This window comes from Pseudorca crassidens, chromosome 9, assembly GCF_039906515.1.
Source record: "Pseudorca crassidens isolate mPseCra1 chromosome 9, mPseCra1.hap1, whole genome shotgun sequence".
Lineage (NCBI taxonomy): Eukaryota > Metazoa > Chordata > Mammalia > Artiodactyla > Delphinidae > Pseudorca > Pseudorca crassidens.
Window position 1 is genome coordinate 80,223,689 of NC_090304.1, and position 15,150 is coordinate 80,238,838.

Below are 15,150 nucleotides of genomic sequence, written 5' to 3' on the forward strand. Positions count from 1 at the left end.
TGTTGAGGGTATCAAGTGTAAGGAGTGCTGGTCATTGAGCCCTGCTGAGTACTACTGATTTCTGGCATGTTATCCAAAGTTCTAGAGCTATAAACTTGTACTGAAATTGAAAATGAACGTGTTTAAAATGACTATTAGAGAGCATCTTTGCCATTCCTGGAACTTTTCTTAAGTTAAGGCAAGTTAAGTATATCAATAAAAGAGTTAAAAGCTATTCTTTCCATCAAAAACATTTTTCTTCCCTACTCATCCTGGACCCCATGAATGTGTTGATCTGAACTCTTTTCTTAAAAATGGTTAAAATCCTTCTTGCTTTATTCTTTTGACGTTTCCTAGAGCAAAATTTCAACCTTATATCAGTACAATGTATCTTTTTTTTTTTCCTCCTACATTCGGTGACAAAGATTTGCTGAAGAAAATCAAACAATGAAGCAGATTAATGTTATTGTGAATTCCCAGTCTCCAACCTGACCTGGACCCTTACTGACATCCTTTAATATTTCCCATTTCCCTCAATGACTTTTCCAAATGTTATTTTAGGTGTTTTTCAGCTGTTGCTCAAATTCTACACTTACATAGTATTAGTTTCTTCACTTGAGAAAGAGCTCTGTTGAAATCAGAATAAGAGAAAACCTATAGCCTGTTTCCAATCCAGTCATCCCACCTTCTCTACCATAGATAAAATTGGCAGATGTCATAGCTGTCACTGTATACCAAAAGGATTTTGAACTTTCTGTGCCTTCTCTTTCCGAACAGGCATCTCTGAGTCACACACATAATTTTACCAGTATCATATTTATAATCCTGGTGCTTCGATCAGAATGACATGGAGAGCCTTCTCAGAGTTCAGTTCATAACCTCAAGGCCATTTAATCCTATGATCCTTTCATCTTTATCATCATTTACCTTCAGTCAGAATGAAAGCCCCTGTGATTATTGGTTCTATGCTTATGTTGAACAATGCTAGGTGCTTTATTATCTTAATGTGGACACTCGTTACAGTCTTCTACTTTACCTCTGCTTCCATCAGTGTTCTTGTTGGTACCAGTGCCACACACTAGATTCATTGTTCTAACTTTTCTCCACTGCAGGGGTAGCCTGTAGTGCCATGCTGTCTTACATGACCTACGTGACCTCTGATCACAACTGTTTACCATTCCATTTAACCCTAATACAGATGCTTACCTCTTTCCCCTAATACAAGTATTCTTGGTCTTCATTGAAACCAACCCATGTACTACTTCTAGTTCTGTAATCAGAGGAGAGGGGAAGTATTTAGAATACATTGCTTGCAGTTACATAAAAATACAAAACAAAAGTGTAATATCTTAGGATTAAAAGAAGTATAAAAACTTAAAAATAGAAAAGCTGGATTATGCAGTTTCTTTATAAAATTCTGTGATTAATCTTTATTTGTTGTATGTATGTTGAAAGTAAGGCTGCGGCTAGATATGTGCATAGCAGTCTGTAGGTGGCAGTAAAACATTAGAACTAAGGTGTCACCCTTCCCGCCCCCCACCCCCACCCCTTGTTCCACAGGAGCGGGATGCCTATCTCCCTCTGGCTGAGAGTGCCAGCAAGATGTACTTCATTATCTCTGACTTGTCAAAAATTAATAACATGTACCGTTTTAGTTTGGCTGCATTTCTCCGACTTTTCCAGCGAGCTCTGCAAAACAAACAGGTATGCTGTTGGTTACCCCATAGCTGAGACTGAATGAGAGAGATTGCTTTACTAGCTGCTTAATTTATAATAATTTCCTGAGAAAAGTTGCTTGGAATTATATTTCAAAAGACCATATGTAACACTTTTAAACTATATTTAAAAGAAACTAGCTCCTTAGTTGCATTTTGTGTTTTTAACAAACTGTCCCAATGTGGCAGTCCTCTTAATGGAAATGATTTATGTTCTGAGTATAAATTAATAAATGATTGTCTTCTCAGATGATCATTAAAAAAAAACATGGATGATTCAGGAAGGTATAAAGATAAGAAATTATCCACATAATCCTATTACCTGGGGAAAACAACATTTAAAATTTCATTGTATACCAATGTTGTTTGAGGCTATAATACATACCCGATATTGTTCTAGAAAATGGGAATACAGGAATATACACTGTTTTATCAAGCTTGTATTCTAATGGAGGGAACAATATATTAAAGAATACACATAATTTTTACCAAAAGGTATAATACTGTGCTTTAAAAATATATTGTACAGGGGCTTCCCTGGTGGTGCAGTGGTTGAGAATCCGCCTGCCAATGCAGGGGACATGGGTTCGTGCCCCAGTCCGGGAAGATCCCACATGCCGCAGAGTGGCTGGGCCCGTGAGCCATGGTCACTGAGCGTGCGCGTCCAGAGCCTGTGCCCCGCAACGGGAGAGGCCAAAACAGTGAGAGGCCCGCGTACCACAAAAAAAAAAAAAAATATATATATATATATATATTGTACACAATTTTCATGTCAATAAATACAAACCTACACAATATTTTTGAGAGCTTGTGAGGCTATACCCTACTTTATTTAGCTACCTCCTATAGGGTGTTATGGTTATCTCTGCTGAATATCTTATTACCCCCAAATTTAGCAGATTAAAACAATGTTTCTCTTATGTTCATGGATTCTATGGGGAATTTTGTCAGGGCACTGCAGGGATGGCTTACCTCTGCTTCACAAGGTCTGGGGTCTTGGTTGTGAGGAATTGAGAGTGCAAGTGGTTTTGGGGAGGCTTCACTTTCATATCTGGTACTTGGGGTGGGTGGACTTGATGACTAGGACTGCTGACTGCAGTACCTCTCCGTGAAGCTTGGCTTCCTCACAGCACAGAGTAATTGGATTCCTCATATTGCATACTGAGATACCAAACATGTATTTCAGTGAACAAGGCAGAAGCTGAATTGCCTTTTATGACCCAGCCTTGGGTCATTTCTGCTGTATTCTATGGGTTGAAGCAGTCAGAGCCTACACAGATTCAAAAAGGGGAAAGAGACTTTAATGATGGATGGAGGGTCAAAGAATTTGGGGGTTATGTTTAAAATAGCTATAGACACTTACAGGGCTTTTTCCCCAGTGTTTTGTTTCTCCAATTATTTTCCTAGTTAAATTCCTAGACTTGGATAGCTCGGGCAAAAATGCACATTTGTAAGCCTTTAGACAAATACTGTCTAATTATCCTTTGGAAATATATGCTGTTGGTATATTAAACTAATACAACAACAGGGGCCTTTTTAATCTACACCTTGAGCAAAAATGAATATTATATAACTTTTAATAATTATCCTATTAGGTAATTGAAAAATATTTCACTATATTTGAAAGTCTTTGGTCACTTGTAAGATAAATATCACTTGTAAGATAAATATCAGATTATTTGTGTTTTTTCTTTGGTAAATTATTATTTTTACAAATATGGTATTACTATTTTAAAATTTTACTTATAAGAGCTTATATATTAAGGACACTAAACCTTTGTCGTAAATATTTTGGGTTTATTAATTTGCTTTTTAATTTATTAAAAAATATATATATATATATATATTTTGTGGTACGCGGCCTCTCACTGCTGCGGCCTCTTCCGCTGCGGAGCACAGGCTCCGGACGCTCAGGCCCAGCGGCCACGGGCCCAGCCGCTCCGCGGCACGCGGGATCCTCCGGGACGGGGCACGAACCCGCGTCCCCTGCATCGGCAGGCGGACTCTCAACCACTGCGCCACCAGGGAAGACCCTAAAAAATATTTTTATGAAACCAAATTCATCAAGTTGTTTATAATTTTTGTGTTCAGTATAATACTAATATAAGTGTTTTTTAGAATTATATTTTGGGTGAGAATAATTTGTTCTTTTAGATAGTTAGGAGTAAAATTTCATATCCGAGTAGGTTTACTTAAGTCTGTCTTTCTGAGGAAAGATTATTATTCATTCAGTTAATATTTATCGCAGACTTACCATGTGGCAGACATTTTTCTAGGTGCATGGGTGATATAATGGAGAATAAAACAGGAAAAAATCTTTGTCTTCATTGGCATGGACTACTTAATATTTTCATGAATGAGTTATTTCAGAAAATCTTTATATGATTATAAATAATGATTAAAGTTTACTGATGTCTTTTCCACTAAAGTAAATCATTTGAAGTTGTTCTTACATTAGATTTGAAATAAAATGGCACCTAACGAAGAGCTTCTGCTTTGGGGGTAGGCTTTGTTAGTAAAATCTGTCATCTCAGTCCTGGGGGACAAGGTAAGCATTTCTCCCATGTATATATGTAATGTCCTTTGGACAAAGATAAGGTTTCAAGGTGCAGGAAAGGGTTGAAGAATACATAATTGTGTTCTTTGTCCTTTGGTTTTAAAAAAAAATTGAATTTTAATATGTTAAATTTAATCAAACCATTTATAATATTGTGCTGGTAGAAGAATTTTTACAAAAAACAGTAATAGTGTAAAGTCTGTGAGAGTTGGGTCATGATATATTGATCATATTTCTAATTTGCTGTGTCACAGGTAAATCTAGAGAGTCATTTATACTTAACTTCGTTTTTATTAATAATTTTGTATAAATTACTTAGAAAGTACACAGTAATAAGTTCATTTAAAATTCATTCTTATCTTTTAGTAAAAAAATTGTATGTTAAAATTCAATGACCCTATAAAATATAAGGACTGAGAAATAAGTTAGAAGGTCTAAATCAACTTAGTAAAAATACTGGTTATTTTGTACTGTTTAGAAAAGCTTATAGCTCAGTACTTCCTTAGTGACAATAGTTCTGTGATAATACGGCCATTGAATAACATTGACCTTTGCATGTGTTTGTACGTGTATATGCACATGTGTGTTTAGGTGGGCATTTGAGTTCATTTGAAAAATATAATCTGAAATACATAGAAGTACATACATTGAAAATCTACTGGACCTTGTAGGTACTATATTCTGTCTCACATTAGAGTGTCTTTTAGTGGATCTAAGCTTCAATTTCACATGTGATCTTTGTTAATAAATAGTAAAATTAAGAGAAGTGTTTGTGGTATGAACTGTGAATAATGAGCTCTCTTGGTTAGAACATGCTACTAACATGGCCAGAAACCTACATTTGATGTATCTGAGTATCAAGTCACAATGTTTTCTGCTAATTTCACACATTTTATTGCTCATCCTGTCGTCCTGGGTGTACTTCTCTAAACTGTTAAAATTATTTTGCTAGTTTTTTTTTCCTTGCCAATTATCATCACAAGGAAGCAAGCAATTTTGTCTAAATGTTGTACCAGAATTGAATTCTGCAAGGCATGTATTCTCCAATTGCACCCAGAATGAAGTGAAACTTACACTCATATCACACCAAGGGAAAAGGCCAGCCTTTACAACATCCCCTCCACTATTCCTACCCCAAGCCATTTTTCATTAATCAAATAAAATATCCATTAATGATATTTTTCAAATCATAGCAATCATGTACAATGGAGGTACAAAAGCAGATAAAAAACTAAAACTATGTATGAATTTTTACACCACGTATTTCAAATTCAAGCTGGAGGGCATGGTTTAAGATTGTTTAAGTTCCTGTACTGGGGATGAGAAAATTCTTTATAGTATGGTTCTGGTCATACTGTTTTGGGTCTGGATTGGTAATTATAATACAAGTAATTAAATGGCTTTAACCCAGATTGACGTAGTATTTTTAATGCCAGTAGGAATCAAAGTGGTATGGTCAAATTCAATTCATATGATATTACTGGTAATTGATTATAATTTTCATTTATTGAAAGCTTTAACTCTATACATTAAAAAATACATCAGTTTTTTATTATATTAATGTAGAAGTTTAATGCACTTATTCGTCTAGTCCCTTGAGTCTGTTTGCTGAAGATAATTGTCCCAGAATCAGTTTTGAGTCTGGAGGAACAATTTATAAGCATGATTAAACTGTGGGGTACCTTTTAAATGTTCATGAATTTCCTAATGGTTTTTCAATTTTCAAATTGTAATCTACAGGATTCTGAAAATACAGAACAGAGGATTCAGTCTCTCATCAACTCATTAAAACATATGGTATATGAATATATATGCCGTTGCCTATTTAAGGTAAGAAACATTGTGTTTTTCACTTATAAAATATTACCTGAACCTTGATTTAATACAGTATTAGGTTAAATTATATTAAATTATACATAACTCTTTACATACTAAAAAGGTATTAAAATTGACATTTCTGATATTTTCCCAGAATAAAACTCATTACTAACCAGAATGTCTTACAGCACTTGGGATGTCGTAGGGAGAAAAGTGACAAGTAAAGAAGGGAGAGCAAACCCTGGGTTAGCTGACTTAACCCTGAACATGTCAGTAGCCACTGAAAGAAGGAACGAGGATGGATTATGTAGGTCATTTTCTAGCCGATGTTTCTCAATCTCAGTACCAGTGACATTTTGTGCCACATAGTTAATTGTTGTGGGGGGCTGTTTTGTGCATTTTAGAATATTTAGTGTCACCTCTGGCCTCTATCTTCTGGTGCCATTAGCCCTCCATTTCCCCGCTGTGACAATCAAAATCATCTCTTGACACTGCTGGATGTCCCCTGGGTTGGGGAACAAAATAATTGTCTATTCTTCGCATTATGAAGTAAACTAACACCTGATCCTGAGTTACAAAAGAAATTTGTCATAAGTCTTCAAATTATAGGGGACCCAGAGGAATATACAGTGAAACATATTTTAGAAATTTCTTAATATTATAGAAAACACAGAGGGTTTTCACTTAGGACTTCTTTTTAATGTCAGTCCTTGGGTATAGCTTGAGATATGTTAAAAAAGCACTTTGTAAGGCAGTTAACTAAGTGAGAGGAATAGAGTTATTATGGTCCAATTATATAGGTTTCTTAGAAAATCTTGAAAAAGATATACTTAATATTGTTACTATAGAATAAGATAGTAATTTTTATGATTAGAGTGATTTTGTTGAAGATCTTTACTTCAGACAGAGAATAAACCCTTCAAAGTACCTTTCAGCACTTTGACAAGGGGTGTTATTGGAAATTCAAAGAATTATAGTTGAGGATTTCTGCAGAATTCCTTCTTTACTGAAAACTATGGATATATATTTTTCTTTTATAGGTCTTATAGTTTACTATAATTCTGAAAATCAGCTATTTGGCCTTCAATTTTAACTTGTGTAAAATGAGGAATTGTAAGCAAATAATTGTCAGTAGTTATGATCCTAGATATAAGGATGATATATCAGTAGTTTCATTTGTTATAGATTCATGATATCTTTAAACATTTTTATAATGCATTATCTCATATAAAACTTTGTAAAATTTGATTACCCAAAATTTTAAAATATTTTCAGAAAATGTTTCAAATTTAATGAGCTATATAGAAGAAAACTTTAAACATTCATTTCATCCTCTCCTCTAACTCTTAGTCCTTCATTAGAGTAAACCAGTTCAAGGTTTGATATGTTCCTTATAATCTGTTTCTTCTCTCTTCATATTCATATGTACAAATATATAGATACAGTTTTAAAATTTTTCCTTACATTATAGTTTCTTCTGTAACAACTCTTTTGTGGCAATAGGTCCTGAAGATCTTTACATAAGTATAAATATGTTAACCTTATTATTTTGAGTGGTTGTGTAGCATTCCATAATATAATTATATGCTAGTACTCTACTGGTGGATATTAGATTATTTCTATATTGTTTGTTGTTATGAATGACTGCAGTTCAGTGAACAACCTGTTCAGTTCCTTCACCTTTATGTACATGTACGAGTAAGTAAGCAGTGGCTTTCTTTTCTAGGAGTTTTATGCTTTCAAGTTGCATTCATGTCTTTTTTCCCCTCTTTTTTTATTGAAGTATAATTGATTTAGAATATTATATTAGTTTCAGGTGCACAGCATAGTGATTTGATATTTTTATACATTACATGATAAGTCTAGTAACCATCTGTCACTATACAAAGTTATTACAATATTATTGACTATATTCCCTATGCTGTACATTACACCCCCATAACCTATTTTATAACTGGAAGTTTGTACCTCTTAATCTTCCTCATCAATTTCGCTCATCTCCCAACTCTCTCTCCTCAGGCAACCACCAGTTTGTTCTCTGTATCTATGAATCTGTTTCTGTCTTGTTATGTTTGTTTTGTTTTTTAGATTCTACATAAAAGTAAAATCATATGGGGTATTTGTCTTTCTCTGTCTAATTTATTTCACTTAGCATAATACTCTCTAGGTCCGTCCATGTTGTCACAAATGGCAAGATTTCATTACTTTTTTATGGGCAAGTAATATTGCATTGTGTATACACACACACACACACACACACACCACATCTTCTTTATCCATTCATCTTTGGATGGACACTTAGGATGCGTCCATATCTTGGCTATTGTAAATAATGCTGCAGTGAACATAGGGGAGCATACGTCTTTTCAAATTAGTGTTTTTGTTCATTTCTTTTGAAAAATACCCCAAAAGTGCAATTGCTAGATCATATGGCAGTTCTATTTTTACGTTTTTTGAAGAACCTCCATACTGTTTTACATAGTGGCTGTACTAATTTACAATCCCACCAACAGCGCACAAGGGTTCCCTTTTCTCCACATCCTTGTTAACCCTTGTTATTTGTTGTCTTTTTGATTATAGCCATTCTGGACAGACGTGAGGTGATATCTCTTTGCAGTTTTAATTTGCATTTCCTTGATGATTAGTGATGTTTAACATCCTTTCATGTGTCTGTTGGTCATTTGTTTGTCTTCTTTGGAAAAATGTCTATTCACGTGATTTGTCCATTTTTAAATAACAATTTACAGTTGTTATGTCTGCTCGTTGGATTGATCCCTTTATCATTATGTAATGTCTTTTTATGTCTCTTGTTACAGTCTTTATTTTAAAGTCTGTTAAATTCTGTTTTAAAGAAAGCTCCGCTTTCTTTTCATTTTCATTTTCATGGAGTTGATTTTTCCATCCGCTCACTTTAGTCTGTGTTTGTCTTTAGTTCTTAAGTGAGTCTCTTATAGGCAGCATATATATGACTCTTGATTTTTTATTCATTCAGCCACTCTGTATCTTTTGATTGGAGCATTTAGTCTATTTACATTTAAAGTAATTATTGGTAGGTATGTACTTATTGCCATTTTAATAATTGTTTTCTGGTTATTTTTATAGTTCATTTTTGTTTCTGTCATCTTATTTTGCCCTCTTCCCTTGTGATTTGATGACTGTATTTAATTTTATGTTTGGATTCTTTTTTTTTGTATGTATCTCTTATAGATTTTTAGTTTGTGGTTACCATGAGATTCATATATAAAAACCTATTTGTGTGTGTGTGTGTGTTAGTTTAAGGTTTAAGTTGATGCTCTCTTAAGTTTGAATGCATGCTAACAATCCTGTGTTTTTACTCACCTTCCCCCAATGTTTACTGTTTTTTGTTTGCTTGTTTGTTTGTTTACTGTTTTTGACATCATATTTTGTATCTTTTTGTTTTGTGTACCCTGCAACGTTTCTTCTGAAAAGTCAGCTCATTGTCTTATGAAAGTTCCCTTGTGTATAACTAATTGCTTTTCTCTTGCTGCTCTTAAGATTCTTTCTTTCTCTTTAATTTTTACCACTTTTTAGTAATGTGTCTTTGTTTAGACCTCTTTGGTTTCATCTTGTTTGGGACTCTGTGATTTCTGGACTTGGATGTCTTTTTCCTTTTCAGGTTAGGGACATTATCAGCTATTATTTCTTCAAATAAGTTCTTTGCCTCTTTCTCTCTCTCTTCTCCTTGTGAGACCCCCTATAAAGTGAATGTTAGTATGCTTGATGTTGTCCTTGAGGTCTTTTAAACTATTCTAAAATTTTTAAATTCCTTTTTCTTTTCTTTCTCTTCAGGTTGGGTGATTTCCACTACTCTGTCTTCCAGTTTACTGATTCATTTCATTTTATTATCTAATCTGTTTTGATTGCTTTCTCGTATATTTTTTATGTCAGTTATTGTATTCTTCAGCTCTGTTTAGTTCATCTTTATATTTTTTCACTCTTTGTTAACTTTTTCTCTATGTCCATCCATTCATCTCCTGAGTTTGTTGAGCATCTTCATGATCATTAACTTGAACACTCTATTGGGTAGATTGCTTATCTCCACTTTACTTAGTTCTTCTTCTGGGGCTTTGTCTTTTTCCTTTGTTTCAAACATACTCCTCTGTCTCCTCATTTTGCTGAATTCTCTTTTTATTTCTATGAACTCTAAGTCAAGTATGTTTTCCAATCTTGGAGAATGGTTTATGTGGGAGATGTCTTATGGAGCTTAGCAGCATACCCCCTTCTGCTTACCAGAGCTATATGCTCTAAGGTTGCCCCCTATGTGGGCTGCATGGACCCTTCTATTATGGCGGGGCCAGGTACTGTGGTCATACTAGTCAGCAGCACTGGTCCCTGTTCTAGGTGGCTACCAGGCCCTACTTCATGTATTGACTGCCAGGCCCTGGTGTATGGGGCCATGTCCCAGCATGGCTGGTCACATAGCCTGAGGATCCTGGGGCTGGTGCTGGCCTGCTGATGGGCAGGACCAGGTTCTGGGCTGGCTGGCTGCAGGTCCTGGGGAGGCTGGAGCTCTTGCCACCCCACTGGTGGGAGGGGCTGGGGCTGCAGGGCTTGGGGGCTGGGGAGGCTGGGGTTGGTATCGATCTGCTGGTGTGCAGAGCTGGTTCCTGGATTGGCTGGCTGTGGGTCTGGAGTTTCTGGCTCTGGTGCTAGCCCACTGATGGGTGGGTAAGCCCCTGACATTAGTAGGCTGGAGGGAGGACTCCAAAATGGTGCTGCTAGACCAGTGTCCTGGTGGTTGAACCTTATCATTCAACCCTACCCTAACTCTTGGCTGTCTCTTAAACCTTTGTGATTGTTCAAGCAGCCTATTATATTCTTATTATCTCCCTGTAGCTTGAGGGTGTCTCATGACCTGTCAGCATCATATGGAGGAAGTTTATCAGTCAGCAGTAGATTCAGGATGCTTTGAAGCCAGATGCTCAGGGAGCAAATTTTAAAGTATGAAAATATATACAGTCCTATGGGACTGCAAGTATAATCCCCACTGGCCATTTGAGCCAGGTGATCTGGTGGTGTCTCCTGATTGGCAGTTGCATAAACGGAGGCTCTAGATACGTGTATAAGCTCTTTACTAGGAGATACTGGCAAGCTATAGTAAGGCAGAAGGAGAGGGCAAAGACGGCATTCACTGACCTATGATCCCTGAGAGGAGTTCCATAGGCCCCTAGGTATGCGCCAAACCTGAAGCCTGCCTCTCAGGCCAAAGCTCCAGTACAAGCAAATAGGCTTCTTTCACAGAAAGATGTGGGGGTGTGTCATTATGTTGTCTGTGCAGAACCTTGGAGATAGTAGCCTGCCAAGAACTGTCTCTCCAATTGTTAGAGTCCCATGGGACCCAGGAATGCAAGCTCCCTTGGCCTCCAGAGCCATATGATCAAGGGATGGCCCCTTGGCTGTAGCTACAAAAATCGGGGCTCCAAAAATATATAAAGCTCACTTCTGAGAGATACTGGTGCCCTGGAGCATGGCAGAGAGAGAGTGAGAACATGTTGCCTGCTGGCTGTAGGGAGGCAGAGGGGGAACATAAAGATGGCACCCACCAGAAAAAGAAAAAAAAATAAGAAAGGTGGCACCCACTGGCTAGAGCAAGACTGAGGGAGAGTGCAAATATGGTGCCTGATGCCTGGAGTGAGGCAGAGCATGTGCGGAAAGATGGCACCCACTAGAAAAGGAAAAAACAATGATGGCACCTGTTGGCTAGCAGACGGAGAGTGCAAAGATGGTGTCCGCTAGCCTATGTACCCAGAGAGTGTTCCAGCAAGTTCTTAGACATGTGTATTAGATTAGATGCCTGCCTCTCAGGCCAATGCTTTAATCTACCCAAGTGAAGCTCTTACACTTAAAGTCTGAGCTCCATCGGCTGCCCTGGGGCAGGTGAGTCCCAGCATAGGAGCCCTTTTTGAGCTGTTTCTCAGAAGAGTACACTCTTGTGGATATCGTTGTTGTGAGCCCAGTTGATTTGCAAAGCTAGATATTTTGGGAGCTTGTTACTCAGGTGCAGGTCTTTAAAGTTGGGGTGCCTAGTATGGGGTCAAACCCTTCATTCCTCAAGCAGAGGTCTGGCTTTTGAGTTTCCTCCTAACTTTGGGTCACTGTTCCAGGGGTGGGTTTTATGGCAAGACTGTATCCCAGCCTCTCGCACCCGCTTTGATGTGGTTTTCTTCTCTTTTGCCCAGTGTGTGGTAATTGTTCAGCCAGCCTGTAGGTATTTCTCAGAGGAAATTGTTCCTTCTTTAGCTGTAGACTTGGTGTGTCTATAGGAGGAAGTGAGTTTAGGATCTTCCTGTGTCATTGTCTTGAACCAGAACTCTATATTTCTTAACGGAAGTATAATGGCTGATCCAAGGATATAAACTTATGAAATTTTTTTTGTCATTATCAAATTGCCTTCTAAAAGGTTTTTATTACCAGTTATTATTCCTACACACAGAGTAATTAAGGTATCTTCTTTGCATCCTTGTCAACTCTGGATTTTATCACTGTTTTTAATTTTGTAGTTTATAAATATCTTATTTTTCTTTTTTCTACTTACTTTTATTAAGGTTTTTTATTTTTACCTTCCCCCTTACTTGCCATATTTGTCTATTTGTCATATTTGTCTATTTTCTTTGCACTTTAAAGAATAAGTTTTGCTTTTAGAATAAGTCTATGTTAATTAATGTTTTAATATTTTCTTTTTTAATCATTGATTTATTTTTTGATCTCTATATTACTTAATTTGCATTGTTCATTTTTTTATCTTAAACTGGAACTCCCTACCCAATAAATAATTGCCCATCCCTCATCCCCCCCATCCCCTGGGAACCACCATTCTGATTTCTGTCTCTATGAATCTGACTACTCTTGGTACCTCATATAAGTGGAGTCATATAAGTGTTTGTCCTCTGCTTATTCACTTAGCATAATGTTTTCAAAGTTCATGCATGTTGTCAATGTGTGATTTAAAGTGCCCATTCTGTCCCCCTTCCTCCCTGAAACTCTTTGCCCCCCTCCCGCCCCGCCAAGTTCAGGAATCCACAGTGCTCTCTTAGGAGTTGGCCCTTGTGTCTCTCTTCTCTCTTCATTCCTGTGGAGAAGGGCTTTTCCTAGAGACTCTGCCATCCTCATTCGTTTAGTGATTCATCTCAGAGCCAGAGACAAATGAAATGGAATTTCATTCCCAGCAAGGCTGGTCCTAAAGTCTGTGCTCATAAACTTGCTTTACAGTAATCTGTATACTTTGAATTTTTGTGCTCTGCCCACTCTGTTTCTCCCACCTATGCCAGAAGCATTGCTCCAGTGGACCAAGGGGCCCAAGCCTGAGGGACGGCCCCAGGATGTTCTGTGCCTGTGTGGTGGTTGGAGTGGTGACAGCAAGGGGGTACAGTTTAAACATGGAATTGCATTTTTATTACTTGATTGCTGCTGCTGCTGTTACCAAGGGAGTAAGGGGGCTCCTGGTACAGCTGCTTCTGACTGCAGTTCATGCTTTACTATCTATCCCTAGGAGGGAGTTTGAAACAATAAAAGGGCAGTTGAGGAGGTAGAGAGCGGCAGCACCTGTACCACCCTGCCACCAGACTTAGCAAGTCTGAATGTAGCTTTAATCTTTTTTATTTTCTAGTGAATAAATTATATGTTCTTATTTTATTTTCAGTGATACATTATACTTACTGATGAGATTTAAATCCTTTTGTCATATTTTAATAATGTAATTAGAGAAGGATATGGTAAGCATTTCAGTACCAAGATGATTTAATGTACAGTATCAGTGAAGTTTAGTGAGCATTACTTCTTTTTCGCAGAAAAGTTTGAAAATATAATAAAGTAAATGTTTAAAATGACTGATAATCCCAGAGGGTTACTTCTTTTATGTCACTTTACCTTTTAAAAGTATATTTAAGGTAGGCTAAAGCCAGCACTTTCCTGCACTAGGAGAGGGGTTGTAGGCTTACCATCCCAACATTTTAGTACCCAACTGGAATTTTTCATTGCCTATCTTGAGTAATACTTTTCTATTGTGAAAAGTTGAAATTATTTTTAAAAAATGCTATAGTTTATAATTCTTAAGACTTTTTGTTTTCTTTTAACATCTTTATTGGAGTAGAATTGTTTTACAATGGTGTGTTAGTTTCTGTTTTATAACAAAATGAATCAGCTATACATATACATATATCCCCATATCTCCTCCTCTTGCATCTCCCTCTCACCCTCCCTATCCCCCACCCCAGGTGGTCACAAAGCACCGAGCTGATCTCCCTGTGCTATGTGGCTGCTTCCCACTACGTATCTGTTTCACATCTGGTAGTATATAAGAGTCCATGCCACTCTCTCACTTCATCCCAGCTTATGCTTCCCCTTGCCCGTGTCCTTAAGTCCATTCTCTATGCCTGCATCTTTATTTCTGTCCTGCCCCTAGGCTCTTCAGAAACATTTTTTTTTTTTTTAGATTCCATATATATGTGTTAGCATATGGTATTTGTTTTTCTCTGACTTACTTCACTCTATATGACAGATTATAGGTCCATCCATCTCACTACAAGTAACTCAATTTCGTTTCTTTTTATGGCTAAGTAATATTCCATTGTCTATATGGCCACGTCTTCATTATCCATGCATCTGTCTATGGACATATAGGCTGCTTCCATCTCCTGGCTATTGTAAATAGAGCTGCAATGAACATTGTGGTACATGACTCTTTTTTTTTTTTTTTTTTTGTGAGGGAGAGAGAAAGTTTTATTGTCTAAAGCCACTAAGATTTAGGATTTGTTACAGCGGCTAACACTACTTGCCTTAACTAACAGAGATAATGTGTGTTTTTTTTTTTTTTTTACATCTTTATTGGAGTATAATTGCTTTAGAATGGTGTGTTAGTTTCTGCTTTATAACAAAGTGAATCAGTTATACATGTGTTCCCATATCTCCTCCCTCTTGCGTCTCCCTCCCTCTCACTCTCCCTATCCCACCCCTCTAGGTGGTCACAAAGCACCGAGCTGATCTCCCTGTGCTATGCGGCTGCTTCCCACTAGCTGTCTATTTTACGTTTGATAGCGTATATATGTCCATGCCACTCTCTCG

General features: G+C 37.0%; 1 protein-coding gene across 8 annotated transcripts in view; it reads left to right on the top strand.

The window, feature by feature from the left end:
- The window catches only part of DYNC2H1 (dynein cytoplasmic 2 heavy chain 1), a 379,694-nt gene that overhangs the window by 173,319 nt on the left and 191,225 nt on the right, over positions 1–15,150 (top strand). For all 8 annotated transcript variants that reach the window (XR_010946253.1, XM_067750851.1, XM_067750854.1 and 5 more), the window contains exons 69-70: positions 1,540–1,683; positions 5,992–6,081. Coding sequence is in view for 7 of the 8 variants with exons in the window: in XM_067750851.1 (XP_067606952.1) it covers positions 1,540–1,683; positions 5,992–6,081 (234 nt within the window). In the remaining variant the exon portion in view is untranslated. The remainder of the gene's footprint in view (positions 1–1,539; positions 1,684–5,991; positions 6,082–15,150) is intronic.